General features: G+C 42.1%; 1 protein-coding gene across 2 annotated transcripts in view; it reads left to right on the forward strand.

Moving 5' to 3' along the window:
- Positions 1–21,546, forward strand: part of LOC121314040 (sodium channel protein type 4 subunit alpha-like) — a 189,053-nt gene that overhangs the window by 99,006 nt on the left and 68,501 nt on the right. For both annotated transcript variants that reach the window (XM_041246825.1, XM_041246826.1), the window contains exons 15-16: positions 1,065–1,238; positions 5,998–6,354. In XM_041246825.1, coding sequence (XP_041102759.1) covers positions 1,065–1,238; positions 5,998–6,354 — 531 coding nt within the window. The remainder of the gene's footprint in view (positions 1–1,064; positions 1,239–5,997; positions 6,355–21,546) is intronic.

Consider the following 21,546-nt stretch of genomic DNA (forward strand, 5'->3'; position numbering starts at 1 on the left):
TTGCACAGTGTCAGTGCTTTGCACAGTATCAATGCATTGCACAGTGTCAGTGCTTTGCACAGTATCAATGCATTGCACAGTGTCAGTACTTTGCACAGTGTCAGTGCTTTGCACAACATCAGTGCTCTGCACAGTGTCAGTGCTCTGCACAATGTCAGTGCTTTGAACAGTGTCAGTGCTTTGCACAGTATCAATGCATTGCACAGTGTCAGTGCTTTGCACAATGTCAGTGCTTTGAACAGTGTCAGTGCTTTGCACAGTGTCAGTACTTTGCACAGTATCAATGCATTGTACAGTGTCGGTGCTTTACATAATGTCAGTGCTTTGCACAGTGTCAGTGCTTTGCACAGAGTCAGTGCTTTGAACAGTGTCAGTGCTTTGTGCAATGTCAGTGCTTTGAACAGTGTCAGTGCTTTGCACAGTGTCAGTGCTTTGCACTATGTCAGTCTTTTAGCTAGGAGTTGTAATGACAGTGAGTGGACAACCAGAGCTCTGAAAGGAATCCGATCCTTATGACATCAGATAACCCTCCTCTGCACATGACCAAACATACCATTTAACCCACTTATCAGCACGGCTATGGAAACCAAACCACTGTACATCAAACACAAGAATACATGCTAAATAAAACAAATGCAATTGTTCAGTTGGCATGTTAACATGTTCATGCTTTTAAAAATGTTTGCAGTTTTGCACTAAAAGGCTAAAATGGCTTGAATTTTAATATATCATGACCTTATAAACCTTGTTGGGTTGGAGGGGTCTTCGGCAGAGTCACTCTTAAATAAGTGTTTGTGAACAAGACACCCTGAGGCAGACATAATTTCCTGTCCCCCCCACACAGTGTCTATGAACAGCATACCTTGAGACAGACATCACTTCCTGTCCCACCCACACAGTGTCTGTGAACAGCATACCTCAAGGCAGACATCACTTCCTGTCCCCCCCACACAGTGTCTGTGAACAGCATACCTCGAGACAGACATCACTTCCTGTCCCCCCCACACAGTGTCTGTGAACAGCATACCTCGAGACAGACATCACTTCCTGTTCCCTCCACACAGGTGTTCACTGGGATCTTCACTGCGGAGATGCTGTTTAAAATCGTTGCCATGGATCCCTACGAATACTTCCAGCAGGGCTGGAACATCTTTGACAGCATCATCGTCTGCCTCAGTCTGATGGAGCTGGGTCTCTCCAATGTGGAGGGGCTGTCTGTGCTGCGCTCTTTCAGACTGGTAATTCTGTTTCTGATTAACCCTTTCACTCCTCAGGTAAACCATGGTAAACTGTGGTAAACTGTTGTAAAGTAGATCCCTTGGCATGGCTAGCATAGGAAAACTGCAAAACACTTTTTAAAATTTTTTTTTTTTTATTCCAATTGTATAATTATTTTTGTTTTAGTCACTTTTAATTGTTCTATTTATACAATATATTTTTTAATTTTGCAGTTAAAACCACATTTGTATCTTTTTAAATTTGTATTCAATTTTAATTTGGCTGTTTTCAATGTAATCATTTATTCTGTGTGTGTGTGTGTGTGTGTGTGTGTGAAGCACTTGGGATCCTCTCGATGAAGGGAGCTGTAGAAATGTGTATTGTATTGTAAAATTATAGTGCAAATGTACTGTGGTAAGGGACAAAAAACTCCATTAAACTAACAAAGCATTATGAAAACATAAAGCTTACTACATGACTCATAGCTTTACTTTAGCAGTCACACGAAACGAAAACTACACAGTCCTATAAAGAGCAAACTGTCTACTTTTTTAAAGAGAATATCTGACAAAAATAACAAGCCTGTGTTGCGTTGTTTAGTTTCCAAATACAGCACAGCATGTACTCGCCCTTCAAATGAGACACACACACAAACAATATCCTATTGGAGGAGACCAATTACAGCATAGCATCTACGCTCTTCAAATGAGTCACACACACAAACAAGATCCTATTGGAAGAGACCAAATACAGCACAGCATGTACTCGCCCTTCAAATGAGACACACATACCAACAAGATCCTACTGGAAGAGACCAAATACAGCACAGCATGTACTCGCCCTTCAAATGAGACACACACACAAACAAGGTCCTATTGGAGGAGACCAATTACAGCATAGCATCTACGCTCTTCAAATGAGTCACACACACAAACAAGATCCTATTGGAAGAGACCAAATGCAGCACAGCATGTACTCGTCCTTCAAATGAGTCACACACACAAACAAGATCCTATTGAAAGAGACCAAATACAGCACAGCATGTACTCGTCCTTCGAATGAGACAGGCACACAAACAAGATCCTATTGGAAGAGACCAATTACAGCATAGCATGTACTCGTCCTTCGAATGAGACAAGCACACAAACAAGGTCCTATTGGAAGAGACCAATTACAACATAGCATCTACACCCTTCAAATGAGACACACACACAAACAAGATCCTATTGGAAGAGACCAAATATAGCACAGCATGTACTCGTCCTTCGAATGAGACAGGCACACAAACAAGGTCCTATTGGAAGAGACCAATTACAACGTAGCATCTACACCCTTCAAATGAGACACACACACAAACAAGATCCTATTGGAAGAGACCAAATACAGCACAGCATGTACTCGTCCTTCGAATGAGACAGGCACACAAACAAGATCCTATTGGAAGAAACCAATTACAGCATAGCATCTACGCCCTTCAAATGAGTCACACACACAAACAAGGTCCTATTGGAAGAAACCAATTACAGCATAGCATCTACGCCCTTCAAATGAGACACACACACAAACAAGGTCCTATTGGAAGAGACCAAATACAGCACAGCATGTTCTCGTCCTTCGAATGAGACACACACACAAACAAGGTCCTATTGGAAGAGACCAATTACAGCATAGCATCTACGCCCTGAATGAGACACACACACAAACAAGATCCTATTGGAAGAGACCAAATACAGCATAGCATCTACACCCTTCAAATGAGTCACACACACACACAAGATCCTATTGGAAGAGACCAAATGCAGCACAGCATGTACTCGTCCTTCAAATGAGTCACACACACAAACAAGATCCTATTGGAAGAGACCAAATACAGCACAGCATGTACTCGTCCTTCGAATGAGACACACACACAAACAAGATCCTATTGGAAGAGACCAAATACAACACAGCATGTACTCGTCCTTCGAATGAGACACACACACAAACAAGGTCCTATTGGAAGTGACTCTGCAGCAGCAGTTGTAAGGCATAGTTCACCTCTAGTCCCTGTAAGTTGCTCTGGTTAAAAGCATTTGCTAAATGACTAATTAATAAATGATTTGCCAGAGTTTGATTCCTGTAATGCTTGTGGAAGCTTGATACAGTGGCTTGCGAAAGTATTGACCCCCCTTGGCATTTTTTCTATTTTTATGCCTTACTACCTGGAATTAAAATGGATTTTTATTTGGATTTCATGTAATGGACATACACAAAATAGTCCAAATTGGTGAAGTTTTCTAAAAAATAAATAACAGAAAAGTGGTGCGTGCATATGTATTCACCCCCTTTGCTATTAAGCCTCTAAATAAGAGCTGGTGCAACCAATTACCGAAGTCACATAATTAGTTAAATAAAGTCCACCTGTGTACAATCTAAGTGTCACATGATCTGTCACATGATCTCAGTATATATACACCTGTTCTGAAAGGCCCCAGAGTCTGCAACACCACTAAGCAAGGGGCACCACCAAACAAGCAGCACCATGAAGACCAAGGAGCTCTCCAAACAGGTCAGGGACAAAGTTGTGGAGAAGTACAGATCAGGGTTGGGTTATAAAAAAATATCCGAAACTTTGAGCATCCCACGGAGCACCATTAAAGCCATTATTAAAAAATGGAAAGAATATGGCACCACAACAAACCTGGCAAGAGAGGGACGCCCACCAAAACTCACGGACCAGGCAAGGAGGGCATTAATCAGAGAGGCAACAAAGAGACCAAAGATAACCCTAAAGGAGCTGCAAAGCTCCACAGTGGAGATTGGAGTATCTTTAAGTCGTACACTCCACAGAGCTGGGCTTTACGGAAGTGGCCAGAAAAAAGCCATTACTTAAAGAAAAAAATAAGCAAACAAGTTTGGTGTTTGCCAAAAGGCATGTGGGAGACTCCCCAAACATATGGAAGAAGGTACTCTGGTCAGATGAGACTAAAACTGAGCTTTATGGCCATCAAGAAAAACACTATGTCTGGCGCAAACCCAACACCTCTCATCACCCCGAGAACACCATCCCCACAGTGAAGCATGGTGGTGGCAGCATCATGCTTTGGGGATGTTTTTCATCGGCAGGTACTAGGAAACTGGTCAGAATTGAAAGAATGATGGGTGGTGCTAAATACAGGGAAACCTGTTTCAGTCTTCCAGAGATTTGAGACTGGGACAAAGGTTCACCTTCCAGCAGGACAATGACCCTAAGCATACTGCTAAAGCAACACTTGAGTGGTTTAAGGGGAAACATTTAAATGTCTTGGAATGGCCTAGTCAAAGCCCAGACCTCAATCCAATTGAGAATCTGTGGTATGACTTAAAGATTGCTGTACACCAGCAGAACCCATCCAACTTGAAGGAGCTGGAGCAGTGGCTAGATGTGCCAAGCTTATAGATACATACCCCAAGAAACTTGCAGCTATAATTGCTGCAAAAGGTGACTCTACAAAGTATTGACTTTGGGGGGTTGAATACTTATGCACGCTCAAGTTTTCTGTTTTTTTGTCTTATTTCTTGTTTGTTTCACAATAAAAATGTTTTTTGCATCTTCAAAGTGGTAGGCATGTTGTGTAAATCAAATGATACAAACCCCCCAAAAATCAATTTTAATTCCAGGTTGTAAGGCAACAAAATAAGAAAAATGCCAAGGAGGGTCAACACTTTCGCAAGCCACTGTATGTCTTGTAAAAAGAGTGTTTGTAAAAGTGCAGTGCATATATCAGCTTGCAGGAGCCACTGTTTGTATAATCTGCTATACCTAACCCAATGATGAGAGGAGTCAGCTGCAGGATCAAGCATCACAAAATACAGGATTACAGCTAAACCGGACACATTTGACAAATACATTTTTTTTTTGTTTTCATTACTTAATCTTTGAAGGTTAGTCCTTCGACCGCTGATGTTTTTAGTTCTAAATGCAACAAAACCCCATTCCCCCACAACATGATTGTTTTAAAAGGTTTTGCATACATTTCAATGGACTGCTGCTGCTGCAGATGTAAAAATGTTGGCATGCATACAGTAGCTGCTCTCTCAGTTCATGGTACTGTATTACTGTATTACTGTATTTTTTAGAAGAACAAAGGTAGCATACTGTATGTGTATTGTCATTGCCACAACAGAAACTTAGTAGTCTTGTATTGGAACAGAAATTCCAATACCCCAGTAAATCTGCTTCCCTTTGCCCTTTTCTTGCTCCTCACCAGTAAACGTGGCATTCCTGCTTTCTGATTGTCTCAGAAGCTCAGAGAGGTCAGGCATGTTCAGGGTAGCTGGAAGTAGAGTTTCAGCCAGGGTTGTTCCTTCAAGCCAAAACTTAAGTTTCCAGCACCTTATGAGGGGTCCGGACATCCCTGAAAAGCATGATGTTGCAAAGGAACACTTTAAACCATTACATGGAAAACAGCTTACTACATCATTTAATAAAATAGACATTTTAAAAATGTGGTTTTATTTGTAAAAAAGCTTGTTTTTAGAAATAGAACAATTAAAGAGTCTAAAACTAAAATGTAAATTAATTGTAATTTAAAAACGGACAAAAAGAAAATGCAGTTTTGATTGTGAAATAGGAAGTCTAAGATAGAAAAGCTATTTTGTAAAACAGTAAGCGTCCCAGCTTCCCTGACAGATGAAGGCAGAGTATTTCATAATTCAGGAGCTTCACAAGGCCCTTCCTCCCATATTATTTGAATCCACACTTGAACTTGCTGCAGGGGTTCTGTTTAAGACATGCATGCTTCTTCCCCCTTTTCACAGTTACGGGTCTTCAAGCTGGCAAAGTCGTGGCCGACCTTGAACACGCTGATTAAGATCATCGGGAACTCTGTAGGTGCCTTGGGGAACCTGACCCTGGTCCTGGCCATCATTGTCTTCATCTTTGCCGTGGTGGGAATGCAGCTGTTTGGGAAAAGCTACACTGACTGCGTCTGCAAGATCAATAAGGACTGCAAGCTGCCTCGGTGGCACATGACAGACTTCTTCCATGCCTTCCTTATCGTTTTCCGCGTGCTGTGCGGAGAGTGGATTGAAACCATGTGGGATTGTATGCAAGTCGCAGGGGAGCCCCTGTGCCTCATTGTCTTTATGCTGGTCATGGTGATTGGGAACCTAGTGGTAAGTGCTCTATTAAGTATATTCATTTATGTTTAAACTTTGTAGATTTTATTTATTTTTAGCTCAGGTTGAAGGAACTTCATGTATTCGGAGTGACTGTGTATTAAGAGCGAGGGGTAAGAGTGCTAGGCAGAAGCGTTTGCTTGATGCTAGATTGCAGGAAGGCTGGCATGTGAGATGATTTGGGCCATGTGATCGCACCATGGCTGTAACTTAATTTGGCTGACTCTGCTAGTGAGCGCTGTTTCAGGTGGCTGAGCGTTGAAATGAAATGAAAAGATGAACAGTGTGGCTAAATAGAGCTTCGGCAGATTAACGAAATTCACTTTCCTAATGGGGGAAGTTGGCAAGTTTCAGAAATAAACCCTTCATTCCTTGTCTGTGCATTATGTGTGAGCTAAGAGAGCTAAATCCTTTGCAATCAAGAGCTGGGTTAAAATAATACTGCAATGGGAGCCACTCATAATTGAAACCCTCCAGTTGTTTATTTGTTTATTTATTTATTTATTTATTATTTAGTAGTTATTTGGGGGATTATTGTGATGGGGGATGCTTCTGTACATTATATACTGCAGTATGATGAGATTGTAGTTGGGTATTAGGAAAGCAATGCTGTAGACAGCAGCTGCTTATTTGACTTCTGTCATTACAGTCCCATTGTCCTGTACAGAGCTCTCCTTGGGGGCACACAGGGTCTCCTGGGGTGGCTGGCAGGGAGTATGACAGGGTTTATAATTGCGGATCTGCCTAGGGGGCTGGCACAGAGAGAGATATTAATGTGTATTGTCAAGGTAGTTTAAGAAAGTTTTATGTTTTAAAGTTTTAAGAAAGGCATGTGCACTAAACTGATGCAAGTGTCTGTCAAAACTTTATGTTATTGAGTAAAGGAAGCAGGTTTGTAGCACTCATTAAGTATTTTAATTAATAGCTATTAAGTTTTAAATTGCAATTTAAAAGAAAGAAGTGTAGCTAGAGTTTAAATGTTGTTAATTAACTGTAGGTACACGGCCCATCTGTGCTCTGTGGCCGTCCTGCTCAAGATGAGCGAGTGGCAGAGAATGACAGGCTGGTGCTGTAGGGGGCGTGGCCGACAGGCCGAGAGAGAACATGAAAGAGAGAAACTGCCGTTCTGCTACAAAATTATGTTAAAACTCTGTTTTTTATGTTTAATATTTCAGGGTGAATGAAATGACTTTTTCATCGATAAGTGTGTGTATATATCTTGGATGTCTGGGTGTATAAACTATAATAAAACACAGCGCAGATAGGACTAAATTAAGGTGCATCTATAACATATGTATTTATATTGGCGGGGTTAGGATTATTATTATTATTATTATTATTATTATTATTATTATTATTATTATTATTATTATTATTATTATCCCCATCCCCATTGGTTCTCTATCTCTAGATTTAAAATGGACAGACTGGCAGCTGTCAGTACCTTGTTGGAGCCAGAAGATGATTAAGAGCATTTGTTAAAAAAAAAAAAAATTTAAAAAAATTCTCTCTGAATAACAAGTAATACCAAAATTACCAGTGTATTACTCAGGCTTGGAAAAATTACCATACTTGTTACGAATGTCTGTTTGTACTCGTTGCTCGGTGTGGCCCTTATAAGCAGGCTATTGTCTAAATGGTCCAAGTAGGTCTAGAAATGATCATTTTTATTTAGCCCTCATTATAGCTTTATTGTTTTTCATTAGTTTTACTGCTACAGTAAAGTGTTATGCTCTCAGTGTCATTATTGTTTGGGCACAACAGCCTCAGAGAAATAAAGAATAGTGGTTTCCAGGTTCAGATATGAGCCAGTCAGAGACCCTACCTGCTCTGGTTGTTCTAATAATACATGTAAACACCAAAGCCGTAAACAAGTCCTTTGCTGTTGTAGCTTCAGACTGTGGAGCTGCGCGCCAGGCTCTGATTGCAACACTACATTCCAATGGGGGTCTGTCGCTGTGGATGCCAAGCCGAGCATGAGGAACAGAGCCCAACGCTGCTGCAGCCCCAAATCACTGGACCATAGTGTTTTAAGGAGAGTGTTGCCTTTTCAACCCCCTGAATGGAACACAGTACTGTAGAGTACTGTCAATGTTGTCCACATACATGTTGCAGTGCATAATGTATATTGATATGGTACATATAGCCTGCCTATGAATCTTCAATACCATGGCTGTAAAGAACAGTTTGTCCAAAGGTCAATTCTTTAAACCCCAGTGTATCTAGTGTTTTATTTTACTGCTGCTGCTGCTGCTGCTCCAGTGCTGTTTATAATAATCAGCACAGCAAGCTGCTGGAGCTTAAAGCATTGCAAACCTTCAGACTGATTGTCAAGAAGGAATTGAAAAGGAACCCAGATGATCTATTATAACTAGAATTTGTCCATGGCATCAGCAATTGTATGCAAGCTAGAGTACCATCTGTAGGAAGATAATACAAAAAGCCACCCTGTAATTGTTGGCATGAGACAGTGCCCTTGCTTACCTCAGTGTCCTAAATAGTCATCAGGTTAAATCCATAAATGCATAAATGGGTTTAGGGTTACCACACACGTAAACCATACAGAAAGAAACCCTGAAGCTTGAGTGAAAGGAGAACCAGCTGACACATGCAAGGACAGGCACTGATAGCAGACCATAAGAACCTATTCAAGAGGGATAACGTGCATAAGCATACAGAGGATACATAATACTGTACAAACTGCTGTAGGACAGCACAGGAGGCCTGCAAGCCTTTATTCAGGTACAGTATGAGACGCGTGGCTCGTAGGACCAGGTATGCTTTCTGTTTGTACACCTGTGTGGATAATTAGAATTATTCAAACCAGGTTATTGCTACTGGAGAGGTGAGCATTTCTTATTCACAAAGGCTGCCTCACTTCATAAAGAAGCAGAGTTTTGCATCACTCACTTCCTGTATGTAGGATTTAAAATATCTCCTTTGCCAAATGGGTCTTGTTAGGCATAGTTTGGGAAGAGGGACATTCCCAGCGCTAGCAGTTTAAAAATATAGCACGTGTTTTTTTTGTAAAGTGATGTTCATCACATGACTGAAATGAATCAAAGCAATGGTTCTGCCAGGGAACTCACTTTAATCTCAGATCACAGGATTTACAATCCCAGTGCAAGTGAGCAACATGTTAGTTTAATATAGCCCGGGGCTATTGTTATCATGTGTTCTGGAACTGGTGAGTGCCACTCATTTGATGTAGTAATTAATACTGTAGTTCTTGGGAAGGTTTGTTATTTTGGCTGAATCTCCTTTTATTAAGGGTTATTCAGATTCTTAAGGGTTATTTTAAACATCCTTTGATCTTCATTTACCTGCAGTGTATCCACCTTGTGAAAGGCTGTCCCTTTGTGAACTCTTTCCATTGTGCTTCAGCGGTTTCTTGGCTCTTGTCCTCCACTGGAATTTGTCACTGCTAGCTTTAAGTGGTTCTCTTTTATTAGCTCTTCCACTGTGGTTAATTCAGAGTCACTCAGCCTTGCTCTCTCATTGGCTGATGTCGTATCAGGGTCTGTTTTTGTGCAAGGTGCTATTTTCCAGCGTGAGTGTTGGTCGTTACCTTCTTGTCAATGTCAAGTGGTTTCTGGGTGTTTCCTTGGTTTCTGTTATTAATCCTTATTTTTGTCTGCAAGATATCCAGCTAAATGGAAACTGTATATAAAATATTTGTTTCTAATAGGCATGGCGTTCCCCATTTTTTTTAGCATTTGATGTACATGTTACCAAGATATTTACACATAGGTTAGGATCTTCTGAGATACAGACAGAACATCAATGTGAAGGGCAGGTTCCATAAAGGTCAAGTCATGGATACTAGGCCGACAAAGCAAAAGCCACTTTGATATGTGGCATGCTGAATGTTGTCCTGTGTGTGGGTTTCCTGGGAAGGTACAGTAGAGACCTCCATTGTAGCGAGCTGTGGAACTGCATGGCATTTTATAATGTTTTGCCAGTGCTCTGTTTGTGGGGCTGTGTTAAAACTGCAGTATAGCTGACTGTCTGCAAACAGCCCAAAAATAAATGAATAGTGATATAACTGGAATGGAAATTGTTCCCACAAAGTAGCAAGTGCCTTTCGAAATAGGTCAAGTGCTTTTCTCTTGCATGCTGGAATCTCCAAGTCGACTGCTGCCGTGCGCTTGTTCTGTTCTATTGCTGCAAACTGTCTTAGTGTGCAGATCTAAGCAATGCTATTGAGGGTGTGTGGGTTTTTATGGAATGCTTATTTGGGGGAGTGGTGGAGTACTGCAGTTCAAAATGTCATAACTTTAAATCAAGGGTTGGCAACCTTAGCCCCTTCAGTCCAGTTCTTTGTTCCAAACGTATCAGTAGTTATCAAATTGAAACAATAAACCGAGTCTGTTCCGAAAGTGCTTAATCATTTCACTGCACATGTTTAACTGCAGTGAGATGGCTCTTTAGACTGCCCTCTCTAGCTTTAAACAGCAATATTGTGTCACTACAAAGAAACTGCAGCGCTGGAGATTATGGGAAACACTTACCATGCTAACCATTATTTCCTGGTAGCTACCGATAGAATAAGTGTGTATGGCCTGTGCAATCACACTTTCTAGTGAAACTTTGAGGTAAACTTTACCTTGCAATAGATTGCATTGCTATGCTTGTGTAACAGAGTTCAAATTGATTTTATATTCTTCCTGAAATGGTATGATCACAAACTCAGCATTTATAGGGTTACAGTTCTCAATGGCATCCATTTTGTATATTGCGCTCTGTCCTGGTTGAACCTGTGACCATATAATGGGTTCTGTCTGCAGTGAGCTGTGTCATTGCTTGAGGACTGGATCCCCTGAAACATGTAATGGGTTCTGTCTGCAGTGAGCTGTGTCATTGCTTGAGGACTGGATCCCTGAAACATGTAATGGGTTCTGTCTGCAGTGAGCTGTGTCATTGCTTGAGGACTGGATCCCTGAAACATGTAATGGGTTCTGTCTGCAGTGAGCTGTGTCATTGCTTGAGGACTGGATCCCTGAAACATGTAATGGGTTCTGTCTGCAGTGAGCTGTGTCATTGCTTGAGGACTGGATCCCTGAAACATGTAATGGGTTCTGTCTGCAGTGAGCTGTGTCATTGCTTGAGAACTGGATCCCTGAAACATGTAATGGGTTCTGTCTGCAGTGAGCTGTGTCATTGCTTGAGGACTGGATCCCTGAAACATGTAATGGGTTCTGTCTGCAGTGAGCTGTGTCATTGCTTGAGGACTGGATCCCTGAAACATGTAATGGGTTCTGTCTGCAGTGAGCTGTGTCATTGCTTGAGGACTGGATCCCTGAAACATGTAATGGGTTCTGTCTGCAGTGAGCTGTGTCATTGCTTGAGGACTGGATCCCTGAAACATGTAATGGGTTCTGTCTGCAGTGAGCTGTGTCATTGCTTGAGGACTGGATCCCTGAAACATGTAATGGGTTCTGTCTGCAGTGAGCTGTGTCATTGCTTGAGGACTGGATCCCTGAAACATGTAATGGGTTCTGTCTGCAGTGAGCTGTGTCATTGCTTGAGGACTGGATCCCTGGAACATGTAATGGGTTCTGTCTGCAGTGAGCTGTGTCATTGCTTGAGGACTGGATCCCTGAAACATGTAATGGGTTCTGTATGGAGTGAGCTGTGTCATTGCTTGAGAACTGGATCCCTGAAACATGTAATGGGTACTGTCTGCAGTGAGCTGTGTCATTGCTTGATGACTGGATCCCTGAAACATGTAATGGGTACTGTCTGCAGTGAGCTGTGTTGCTGTTTGAGGACTGGATCCCCTGAGACATGTTTTCTGTTTATTCTTTCAGAATAAATCTCCCTTCTCTAAAATACCTGTGTGGTTACTTCCAGCCCTGCCCTACTGCCTCAGTTCGGCAGGGCTCCATTATCTCCAGTTAAAGCAAGAGAAACTTGCAAACACACCAGTAACCACATAGAAATCCTGCATCATGAAATGACTCTTCACATGCACTGCAAAGGGAATTGTGTGCAGCATCTGTTGTAACAAATTCCAATAATAATGATGTTACCTTCTGTAGTACAAGGAAGAATCAAAAAACCAAAGCGAAGATTACAATTTCCTGCAGATCCCTTTCTCACTGATATGAACAGCTCTGAGGTGACAGTGTTTAAACAGCAGAAGCTGCACTAATACCCGAACCAGGCAGTGTTACCGACTCACATTATGAAAACTGGGCCGAAGCCTGATTGCAAAATTGAGCAAAACAGGCACTTTATCAAATCAGGCATAATGTAATGGGCACTATTGTAAAATATTCATATCCATCACCTTCAAATAAATTATCAGTACAAAATCAAATTCTCTTTTATCATAAAGTGTGCATTTTTCAAATAGGAAAATCTGAGACCAATGAAATTCTAACAGTAGAACTTTCCTGTTTATTTTATTCACTTTGCACCCACAGGGATAGCGCAGGTACCTGTCAATAGAAAACACGAATACAAAGAGAGAACTAAATAGACCATACGCAATAATAAACAATACAACAATAAAATAATTCCAAACAATTACTATACATCCAGAAAAATACATAGACACACACACACACACACACACACACGCACACACACTGAAACACACTGACACCCACACAGACACACACATACATACACACATACGCACACTCACCACACACATACACACACACACACACACACACACACACACACACACACATATATATAGATAGATAGATAGATAGATCTAGAACATGGTTTTATTTTATTCGAAATCTTTGTTCTTCCCTTGTACTATGGTTCCTATCCCTGGCACATTGTGCACCTGTTGTTTCCAGTAAGACAGGATAGGATATGGTAACAAAGGTCAGCTGCTTGTGTCTAGTCCAATAGATAATATTCTATTAATAACACTCTGTGAAGTGTGCTGACTCTACATGTGTAGCATCATTGAAAACACGGACATCTTTGAAGAATGCTTGTAAAGCAAATAACCGCTTGGTACGCAGCAGCAGTATGTGGGGTAACAATCGACTGATTTTATTTGAATTCTAAACAAACAGAACCGGGCTGTACTGAATCCAAAATGGTTCAAAAGGCAACAAAAAAGGGTTTTGGCAAATCAAAGAAGACAAAAAAGAAAACTCCCTGGTTTGTAAAGGAATCAGTCTGATCCACATAGATGTTGCTTTAATACCCAAGTAATGAGTTCAGATCAAGACTTCTTTTAAGAATCAAAGGGAATTGTTTGTTATTTTTAGTTCTTTATTTAGAATTTCTGACACATGGATTAGAAGCAGCTTTATTGTGCAAACAGGCTATGAGCAAGCAAGTGAATCGAGGCGACTGGCCCTTTATATCACATTTTACCAGAGCAGAGTAATTAGCGTCATGGTGTCATTCACCCTGCTGATAACACTGATGCCAGGATTATAGATCATGGTTATCTCAGTGTCTGTCTCAGCTAAATGCTGTGGGTGAACACAGTTAGTGAAGCCAGAAGAGTGAACACAGGAACAAGCCTCTAACCTTTCTGAAATACAGCTCTCGATTCACAAACACATGAGTTCATTATTGATTTTCTAGGCTGCTGTTAATTCATGAAGCATACATTTATATAAAACAAATATAATAACTCATGTTAAAACTTGAATTCATATGGCAGTCGTGTAATGTATTTGCTGGTGTAGTTGTTTTTATATTACACATTTGGCACATTAAGTACATTGTAACTATGTATAATGACATTGTTACTAAGTAACTACTATGTAAATACACAGTCATTAGAGACACTTCATGTAAAGTGTTACCAAAAGTGTTGATTTACCTGGAGGTCTGTGCGAACTGGATTCTTTGTGGCCCAGACATTGCGAACAACAGCTGCATTTGGTAAATTACCATGTCTGGCAGGCTGTCCTTGGAAGAAGGGAAATGATTTCCCTTCAATGAATATTCTTTTTGAATTACTCAAGAAAGAATCATTTTCACAGGGAAGCTGTGAGCAGTCAGCAGCTGTTTGTTCTCCTGCAGTGTTGTGAATAGGGGAGTAACCACCACAAGGAAAGGAGCTTTTTAGGTACATGTTGTACATGCTTTTACATAAACAGGTGTTGCATATATATTTCAAGCTCAGGATAACTTTGAATTTAGCAAAGAGTGTGTCGCATCAGACAGTAGGCTGTGCTATGGGAGGTTCCTGGCTGCCAGGCTATGGTGTTTATGCAAATATTTTGCTGTATTCCTTTTCATTATGAACTGTGAATTAATAAATATGAAATACATGGGCATCCAGATCCTCCCAGTAAATTTTTGCTTAGAAAATGCAGGTTAAACAATCCCCCTGACCTCCCAATAGACAACATGATTCCAGACCACACCTTTTAGCAATTTTAAGGTATGAAAGAATAGAAAGCAATATAAGGTGTGTAAAAGTCTACAGTTCAAACTGTACACAAAAATAGCAAGCCTATAGTCCTGTTTTTTGGTTTTGGTAACACTTGACACTAAGGGCCTCATTTACTAAGCGGTGGTAATTTGTGTAGAATTGCAGGAGGATAATTGAGATGACTGCACATAGTAGTTCCCAGTGTCATGCCCTGTTTACTCATTAATTAGAAGCAACAATACCAGTCAGACAAATTCTTATTGGCACGCAGGAAGTATAGTTCAGTAAGTTCTGGTCACCTCTCTGGAAGAGCGACCAGAATTATTCCCAGGCTGAATTGCAGAAGAAGAATTGAATGGCAGTGAACAAAGAAGACTATGCATTCATTATTGACAGTTGGACCAGGGACTTTTTCTGTAGGAGACACTTTTTTACACAGAGAATTGTGAGTCTGGAATCAACTCCCCAGTAATGTTGTTGAAGAAGAAGCTTTGATGAAGATTCTGGGATCAATAAGCTACTAACAACCAAACGAGCAAGATGGGCCGAATGGCCCTTCGTTTGTAAAATGTTCTTATGTTCTAACTGAAAAAGACGATCAATAGACTACAATGCTTTGGATTCCAGACCACACCTTTTAGAATTTTAAGGTATGAAAGAATAGAAGCAATTAAGGTTGAGAATCCAGCCCTTAGCTTTGAGAATCTAGCCCTTAGCTTTGAGAATCAGGAGGATAGCCCATAGCTTTGAGAATCTCAGCCCTTAGCTTTGAGAATCTAGCCCAGGCTGAGGAAGAAGGGCAGTAGATGATTTTTGAGAATCCAGCCCTTAGCTTTGAGAATCTAGCCCTTAGCTTTGAGAATCTAGCCCTTAGCTTTGAGAATCCAGCCCTTAGCTTTGAGAATCTAGCCCTTAGCTTTGAGAATCCAGCCCTTAGCTTTGAGAATCCAGCCCTTAGCTTTGAGAATCCCCTTAGCTTTGAGAATCCAGCCCTTAGCTTTGAGAATCCAGCCCTTAGCTTTGAGAATCTAGCCCTTAGCTTTGAGAATCCAGCCCTTAGCTTTGAGAATCCAGCCCTTAGCTTTGAGAATCTAGCCCTTAGCTTTGAGAATCCAGCCCTTAGCTTTGAGAATCCAGCCCTTAGCTTTGAGAATCCAGCCCTTAGCTTTGAGAATCCAGCCCTTAGCTTTGAGAATCCAGCCCTTAGCTTTGAGAATCCAGCCCTTAGCTTTGAGAATCCAGCCCTTAGCTTTGAGAATCCAGCCCTTAGCTTTGAGAATCCAGCCCTTAGCTTTGAGAATCCAGCCCTTAGCTTTGAGAATCTAGCCCTTAGCTTTGAGAATCTAGCCCTTAGCTTTGAGAATCTAGCCCTTAGCTTTGGCAATGTTCTTTTGGAATCTTCTGAAAGTCTGCGAGAGTTCTGAATTTCAAGGGTTCCACTCTGCTTGAGCACCATGAAAGAGTCAGATCCAGAGAGAACTCTTCAGTGACTGCACTGCTTACAGTACACACACACGTATTGCTTATACCCTGAAAGAGAAACAAGGCTCCAAATCTTGGTCATGATAATATAAATGTTGTTTTCTATCCAAACTGAGACTAAATATTCTATTGCTTTTAGGTTATATTTAGGTTGTATGTAATTGTCACCATTTCATTCTCCTGTCAGTATGGCTTTTTTTTTTCTTTTTTCGCATTGAAGAGTTAGCTTTGAAAAATGCGCCACCTGGCGGTTCTTCGGGGGATTTATTTTTACTAATGTAGTTGATGCCTGATTTTAAAAAGACAGTCTGGCCTTTGCAATGCTTCCCTATGCTTTACTGTGCTTTGACTGAGCTTTATTACACTTTGCTATGCTTTTACTATGGTAGACTTTTGCAAGAAGTCTTGCCAACGTGTTATTTGGCAGGACTCGGCTCTGTTGAAGAAGCTAGTGTTTGCATCCCCCAGGGGCACTGTGTGTTCTTTCAGAACAACTCAGTTTGGAATTAGCTTGTCACATTCAGTGGTGTTCGTTCAAGAGCAGAGTACTGTCAGGGCGAGAGACCTTCTGTTTCACCTCAGCGTCTCCTCAGCCTTTATCAAGCTTTGTTCTACACAGATCATCTGGGGCTACAACATTACCAAGTTCAATATCCATTACCTCTGAAGCACTCTGTACTGGCTTACAGTCACAACAACAATTACACTTACATTGATTTGAGCATTTCTCAACCACTGCGCTTGATCCTAAAGGTTTCCGAAAAGTAATTACTGCTGAACACGCATGCCCAGTGTGCACTGCTTCCTTTACTGAGAATTGCTGTAACAGAGAAAATACACTGTATTCTTGAGTAGCAAGTTAGCAGCATTGTTTGGTATATTTTTTTTTGTGGAATAATTGAAATCAGAATACACTTTGCAATCATATAGGCAGGGTTGCAGATTGTTTAAAATCATCTGGAACACAGATGCCAAGTCTTCAGGAAATTCCAAACCTTCTGGAACCAAGTTATAGGCTAGGTTTAATAGATCTATTTCACTTGGAATCTGATAAGAGAATTGTGCTTTAGAAATGAACTATTCTGCATCCCTGCATATAGGGATCAATAATAATACCCTCATCGTTTATCAGTGTCACCAGATCACTGATATGGAATGACATTATTACATGATTGTATGTGAATTGAGTTATTAAAAATGACTCTGGAATTGGGGAACATTCTCTACAGGGGATTGATGGCTCATTAGTAGTGACATTTACCATAAGATGAAATGTAGCCTAAAGAACAAGCCTGGATGTTCTCTGTGTGTCAACATCACTCCAGCATTGTGTTTGTGTCAGATTCATTGTGACTCTTAACGGCAGAGCGTGCGCTACGGGGGGCACCAGGCTGTTTTGGGGGGGCACAGGAGAGAGGGGACTAACTGGGGGTATTATTGGTACTACTATTGCAGTTTTATTTTTGTGTTTTTGTGACTTTTTGTACTTTGGGCTCTAAAAACACTTTCTTTACCCTATTTTTTTGTAAAGATGATTTTTTTTTTTTGTTTATCTTAAAATTGTCTTTTAAGAAATATGTTGACTTCTATGGTAGTTCTGTAACTGTAGGTTAAACAGGGAAATGACTTGTGGCTTGGGGCAGTATTGCAGACTGGCTGATGAATTGTGGCTTGGGGCATTATTGCAGACTGCCTGGTGAATTGTGAACAGGGGCATTATTGCAGACTGGCTGATGAATTGTGGCTTGGGGCATTATTGCAGACTGGCTGATGAATTGTGGCTTGGGGCATTATTGCAGACTGGCTTGGTGGCTTGGGGCATTATTGCAGACTGGCTGATGAATTGTGGCTTGGGGCATTATTGCAGACTGGCTGATGAATTGTGGCTTGGGGCATTATTGCAGACTGGCTGATGAATTGTGGCTTGGGGCATTATTGCAGACTGGCTGATGAATTGTGGCTTGGGGCATTATTGCAGACTGGCTGATGAATTGTGGCATTATTGCAGACTGGCTGGTGAGTTGTGGCTTGGGGCATTATTGCAGACTGGCTGGTGAGTTGTGGCTTGGGGCATTATTGCAGACTGGCTGGGGCATGAGACTGGCTGTGAATTGTGGCTTGGGGCATTATTGCAGACTGGCTGGTGAGTTGTGGCTTGGGGCATTATTGCAGACTGGCTGATGAATTGTGGCTTGGGGCATTATTGCAGACTGGCTGGTGAATTGTGGCTTGGGGCATTATTGCAGACTGGCTGGTGAGTTGTGGCTTGGGGCATTATTGCAGACTGGCTGGTGAATTGTGGCTTGGGGCATTATTGCAGACTGGCTGGTGAATTGTGGCTTGGGGCATTATTGCAGACTGGCTGGTGAATTGTGGCTTGGGGCATTATTGCAGACTGGCTGATGAATTGTGGCTTGGGGCATTATTGCAGACTGGCTGATGAATTGTGGCTTGGGGCATTATTGCAGACTGGCTGATGAATTGTGGCTTGGGGCATTATTGCAGACTGGCTGGTGATTATTGTGGCTTGGGGCATTATTGCAGACTGGCTGATGAATTGTGGCTTGGGGCATTATTGCAGACTGGCTGATGAATTGTGGCTTGGGGCATTATTGCAGACTGGCTGATGAATTGTGGCTTGGGGCATTATTGCAGACTGGCTGATGAATTGTCTTGGGGCATTATTGCAGACTGGCTGATGAGTTGTGGCTTGGGGCATTATTGCAGACTGGCTGGTGAGTTGTGGCTTGGGGCATTATTGCAGACTGGCTGGTGAGTTGTGGCTTTATTGCAGGGCTGATTTGTGGCTTGGGGCATTATTGCAGACTGGCTGATGAATTGTGGCTTGGGGCATTATTGCAGACTGGCTGATGAATTGTGGCTTGGGGCATTATTGCAGACTGGCTGATGAATTGTGGCTTGGGGCATTATTGCAGACTGGCTGATGAATTGTGGCTTGGGGCATTATTGCAGACTGGCTGATGAATTGTGGCTTGGGGCATTATTGCAGACTGCCTGGTGAATTGTGGCTTGGGGCATTATTGCAGACTGGCTGATGAATTGTGGCTTGGGGCAGTATTGCAGACTGGCTGATGAATTGTGGCTTGGGGCAGTATTGCAGACTGCCTGTCCTTTTCTCAATCCTCTGGGCTACAGATTTCCACTCTACACCTCAACTCAAGTCAATGTCTGTGTACTGTATGACTTCCACCATATGTGGTGTTATGTAGTGCCCAGCTCTTCAGTCAATCCCAGTTATCCTGTACAGTGATCTCCCTGGAGTTTCAGTGTTAGGCAGTGTCCCGCTCTTCAGTCAATCCCAGTTATCCTGGACAGCGATCTCGCTGGAGTTTCAGTATTAGGCAGTGTCTCGCTCTTCAGTCAATCCCAGTTATCCTGGACAGCGATCTCCCTGGAGTTTCAGTGTTAGGCAGTGTCTCGCTCTTCAGTCAATCCCAGTTATCCTGGACAGTGATCTCCCTGGAGTTTCAGTGTTAGGCTGTGTCCCGCTCTTCAGTCAATCCCAGTTATCCTGGACAGTGATCTCCCTGGAGTTTCAGTGTTAGGCAGTGTCCTGCTCTTCAGTTAATCCCAGTTATCCTGGACAGAGATCTCCCTGGAGTTTTAGTGTTATGTAGTGCCCAGCTCTTCAGTCAATCCCAGTTATCCTGGACAGTGATCTCCCTGGAGTTTCAGTGTTAGGCAGTGTCTCGCTCTTCAGTCAATCCCAGTTATCCTGGACAGAGATCTCCCTGGAGTTTCAGTGTTATGTAGTGCCCAGCTCTTCAGTCAATCCCAGTTATCCTGGACAGTGATCTCCCTGGAGTTTCAGTGTTAGGCAGTGTCTCAGCTCTTCAGTCAATCCCAGTTATCCTGGACAGTGATCTCCCTGGAGTTTCAGTGTTAGGCAGTGTCCCACTCTTCAGTCAATCCCAGTTATCCTGGACAGTGATCTCCCTGGAGTTTCAGTGTTAGGCAGTGTCTCGCTCTTCAGTCAATCCCAGTTATCCTGGACAGTGATCTCCCTGGAGTTTCAGTGTTAGGCAGTGTCTCGCTCTTCGTCAATCCCAGTTATCCTGGACAGTGATCTCCCTATGAGGCTTGAAGTGGAGTTTCAGTGAACAGGCTTGGGGCATTATTGCAGACTGGCTGTTAATTGGGCTTGTTATTGCAGACTGGCTGATTAATTGTGGCTTGGGGCATTATTGCAGACTGGCTGGTGAGTTTTTGGGGCATTTTGCAGACTGGTTTTTTTGGCTTGGGGCATTATTGCAGACTGGCTTGAGTTGTGGCTTGGGGCATTATTGCAGACCTGGTGAGTTGTGGCTTGGGGCATTATTGCAGACTGGCTGGTGAATTGTTTGGGGCATTATTGCAGTCCTGATTAATTTGGCCTGGGGCATTATTGCAGTGGTGTTCCAGGTTTAGTTTAGGAAATATTTCAAACAGCAGCACTTCACTAATGCAGTGCTGCTATGAGACGATTTCTGAGCTGGATTTTCAAAGTAAATAAACATTCAAATTTATGTCACATTGTGGCAAAGTGGTTGGTAAGGGGAACAGATGTCGCGGTGATGCGGTGCAGGAGTGATGAACAGACAACAGTGATTCAGTGAATAAGTGCTTTATTGCTCTTTTCCAGGTCTGGCGACCGTCAAAAATAGTAACTCCCCGGCAATACACAACAATGTGTAAAGCACGGGGATAATGAAAACAAGGCACAGTCCTGAACAAAAACAACGGTACGGTCACCAGTCCTGGGTGATCGAAAACGTGCAGGTGCTCAGTGCAGTGGTGCTCCGGATAGTGCTCTCCTTTCGACAGCTCCGGAGATGTGCGTTAACTGTCTAGTGCTGAATACAAAAACAGACAGTTACACGGACAGACACAACAATACCAAACACTAACACAATCCACTCTGAGAGCTCCTCTCTCAGTCCTTCTCTCTCTCCACTTGTTTAACCCAAACAAAGGAGAAGATCAGCGTTACCCTGGCCCCTATATGTAATCCCGCATGATATCGAGGTAAACGGTTGCAGCTGCCTTATTACTTGCAGCTGCCTTCGTTTACCTTTCAAATCAATACGGTCTTAAACAGAGTCGCGCTTCCCTCCAGGCTGACCCACTTCCCTGACCCGGAAACGAACTATCAGGCCAGCCCTTCCAGATGCTTCTCCTCCCGTTCTTTAGCGCCCTCACAGGTTGGGAGGAAGATTCATCACCAGAACTCATCTTTCCGTCACACACATATATTTAGATAATTTACTTTCCTATTCATATGTTTTCTGTTCCAGAAACTGTAGATTTGATAAACAGTAAGTATGACCAAAATCATTTAATCA

The sequence above is a fragment of the Polyodon spathula genome, chromosome 4, assembly GCF_017654505.1.
Source record: "Polyodon spathula isolate WHYD16114869_AA chromosome 4, ASM1765450v1, whole genome shotgun sequence".
Classification (NCBI taxonomy): domain Eukaryota; kingdom Metazoa; phylum Chordata; class Actinopteri; order Acipenseriformes; family Polyodontidae; genus Polyodon; species Polyodon spathula.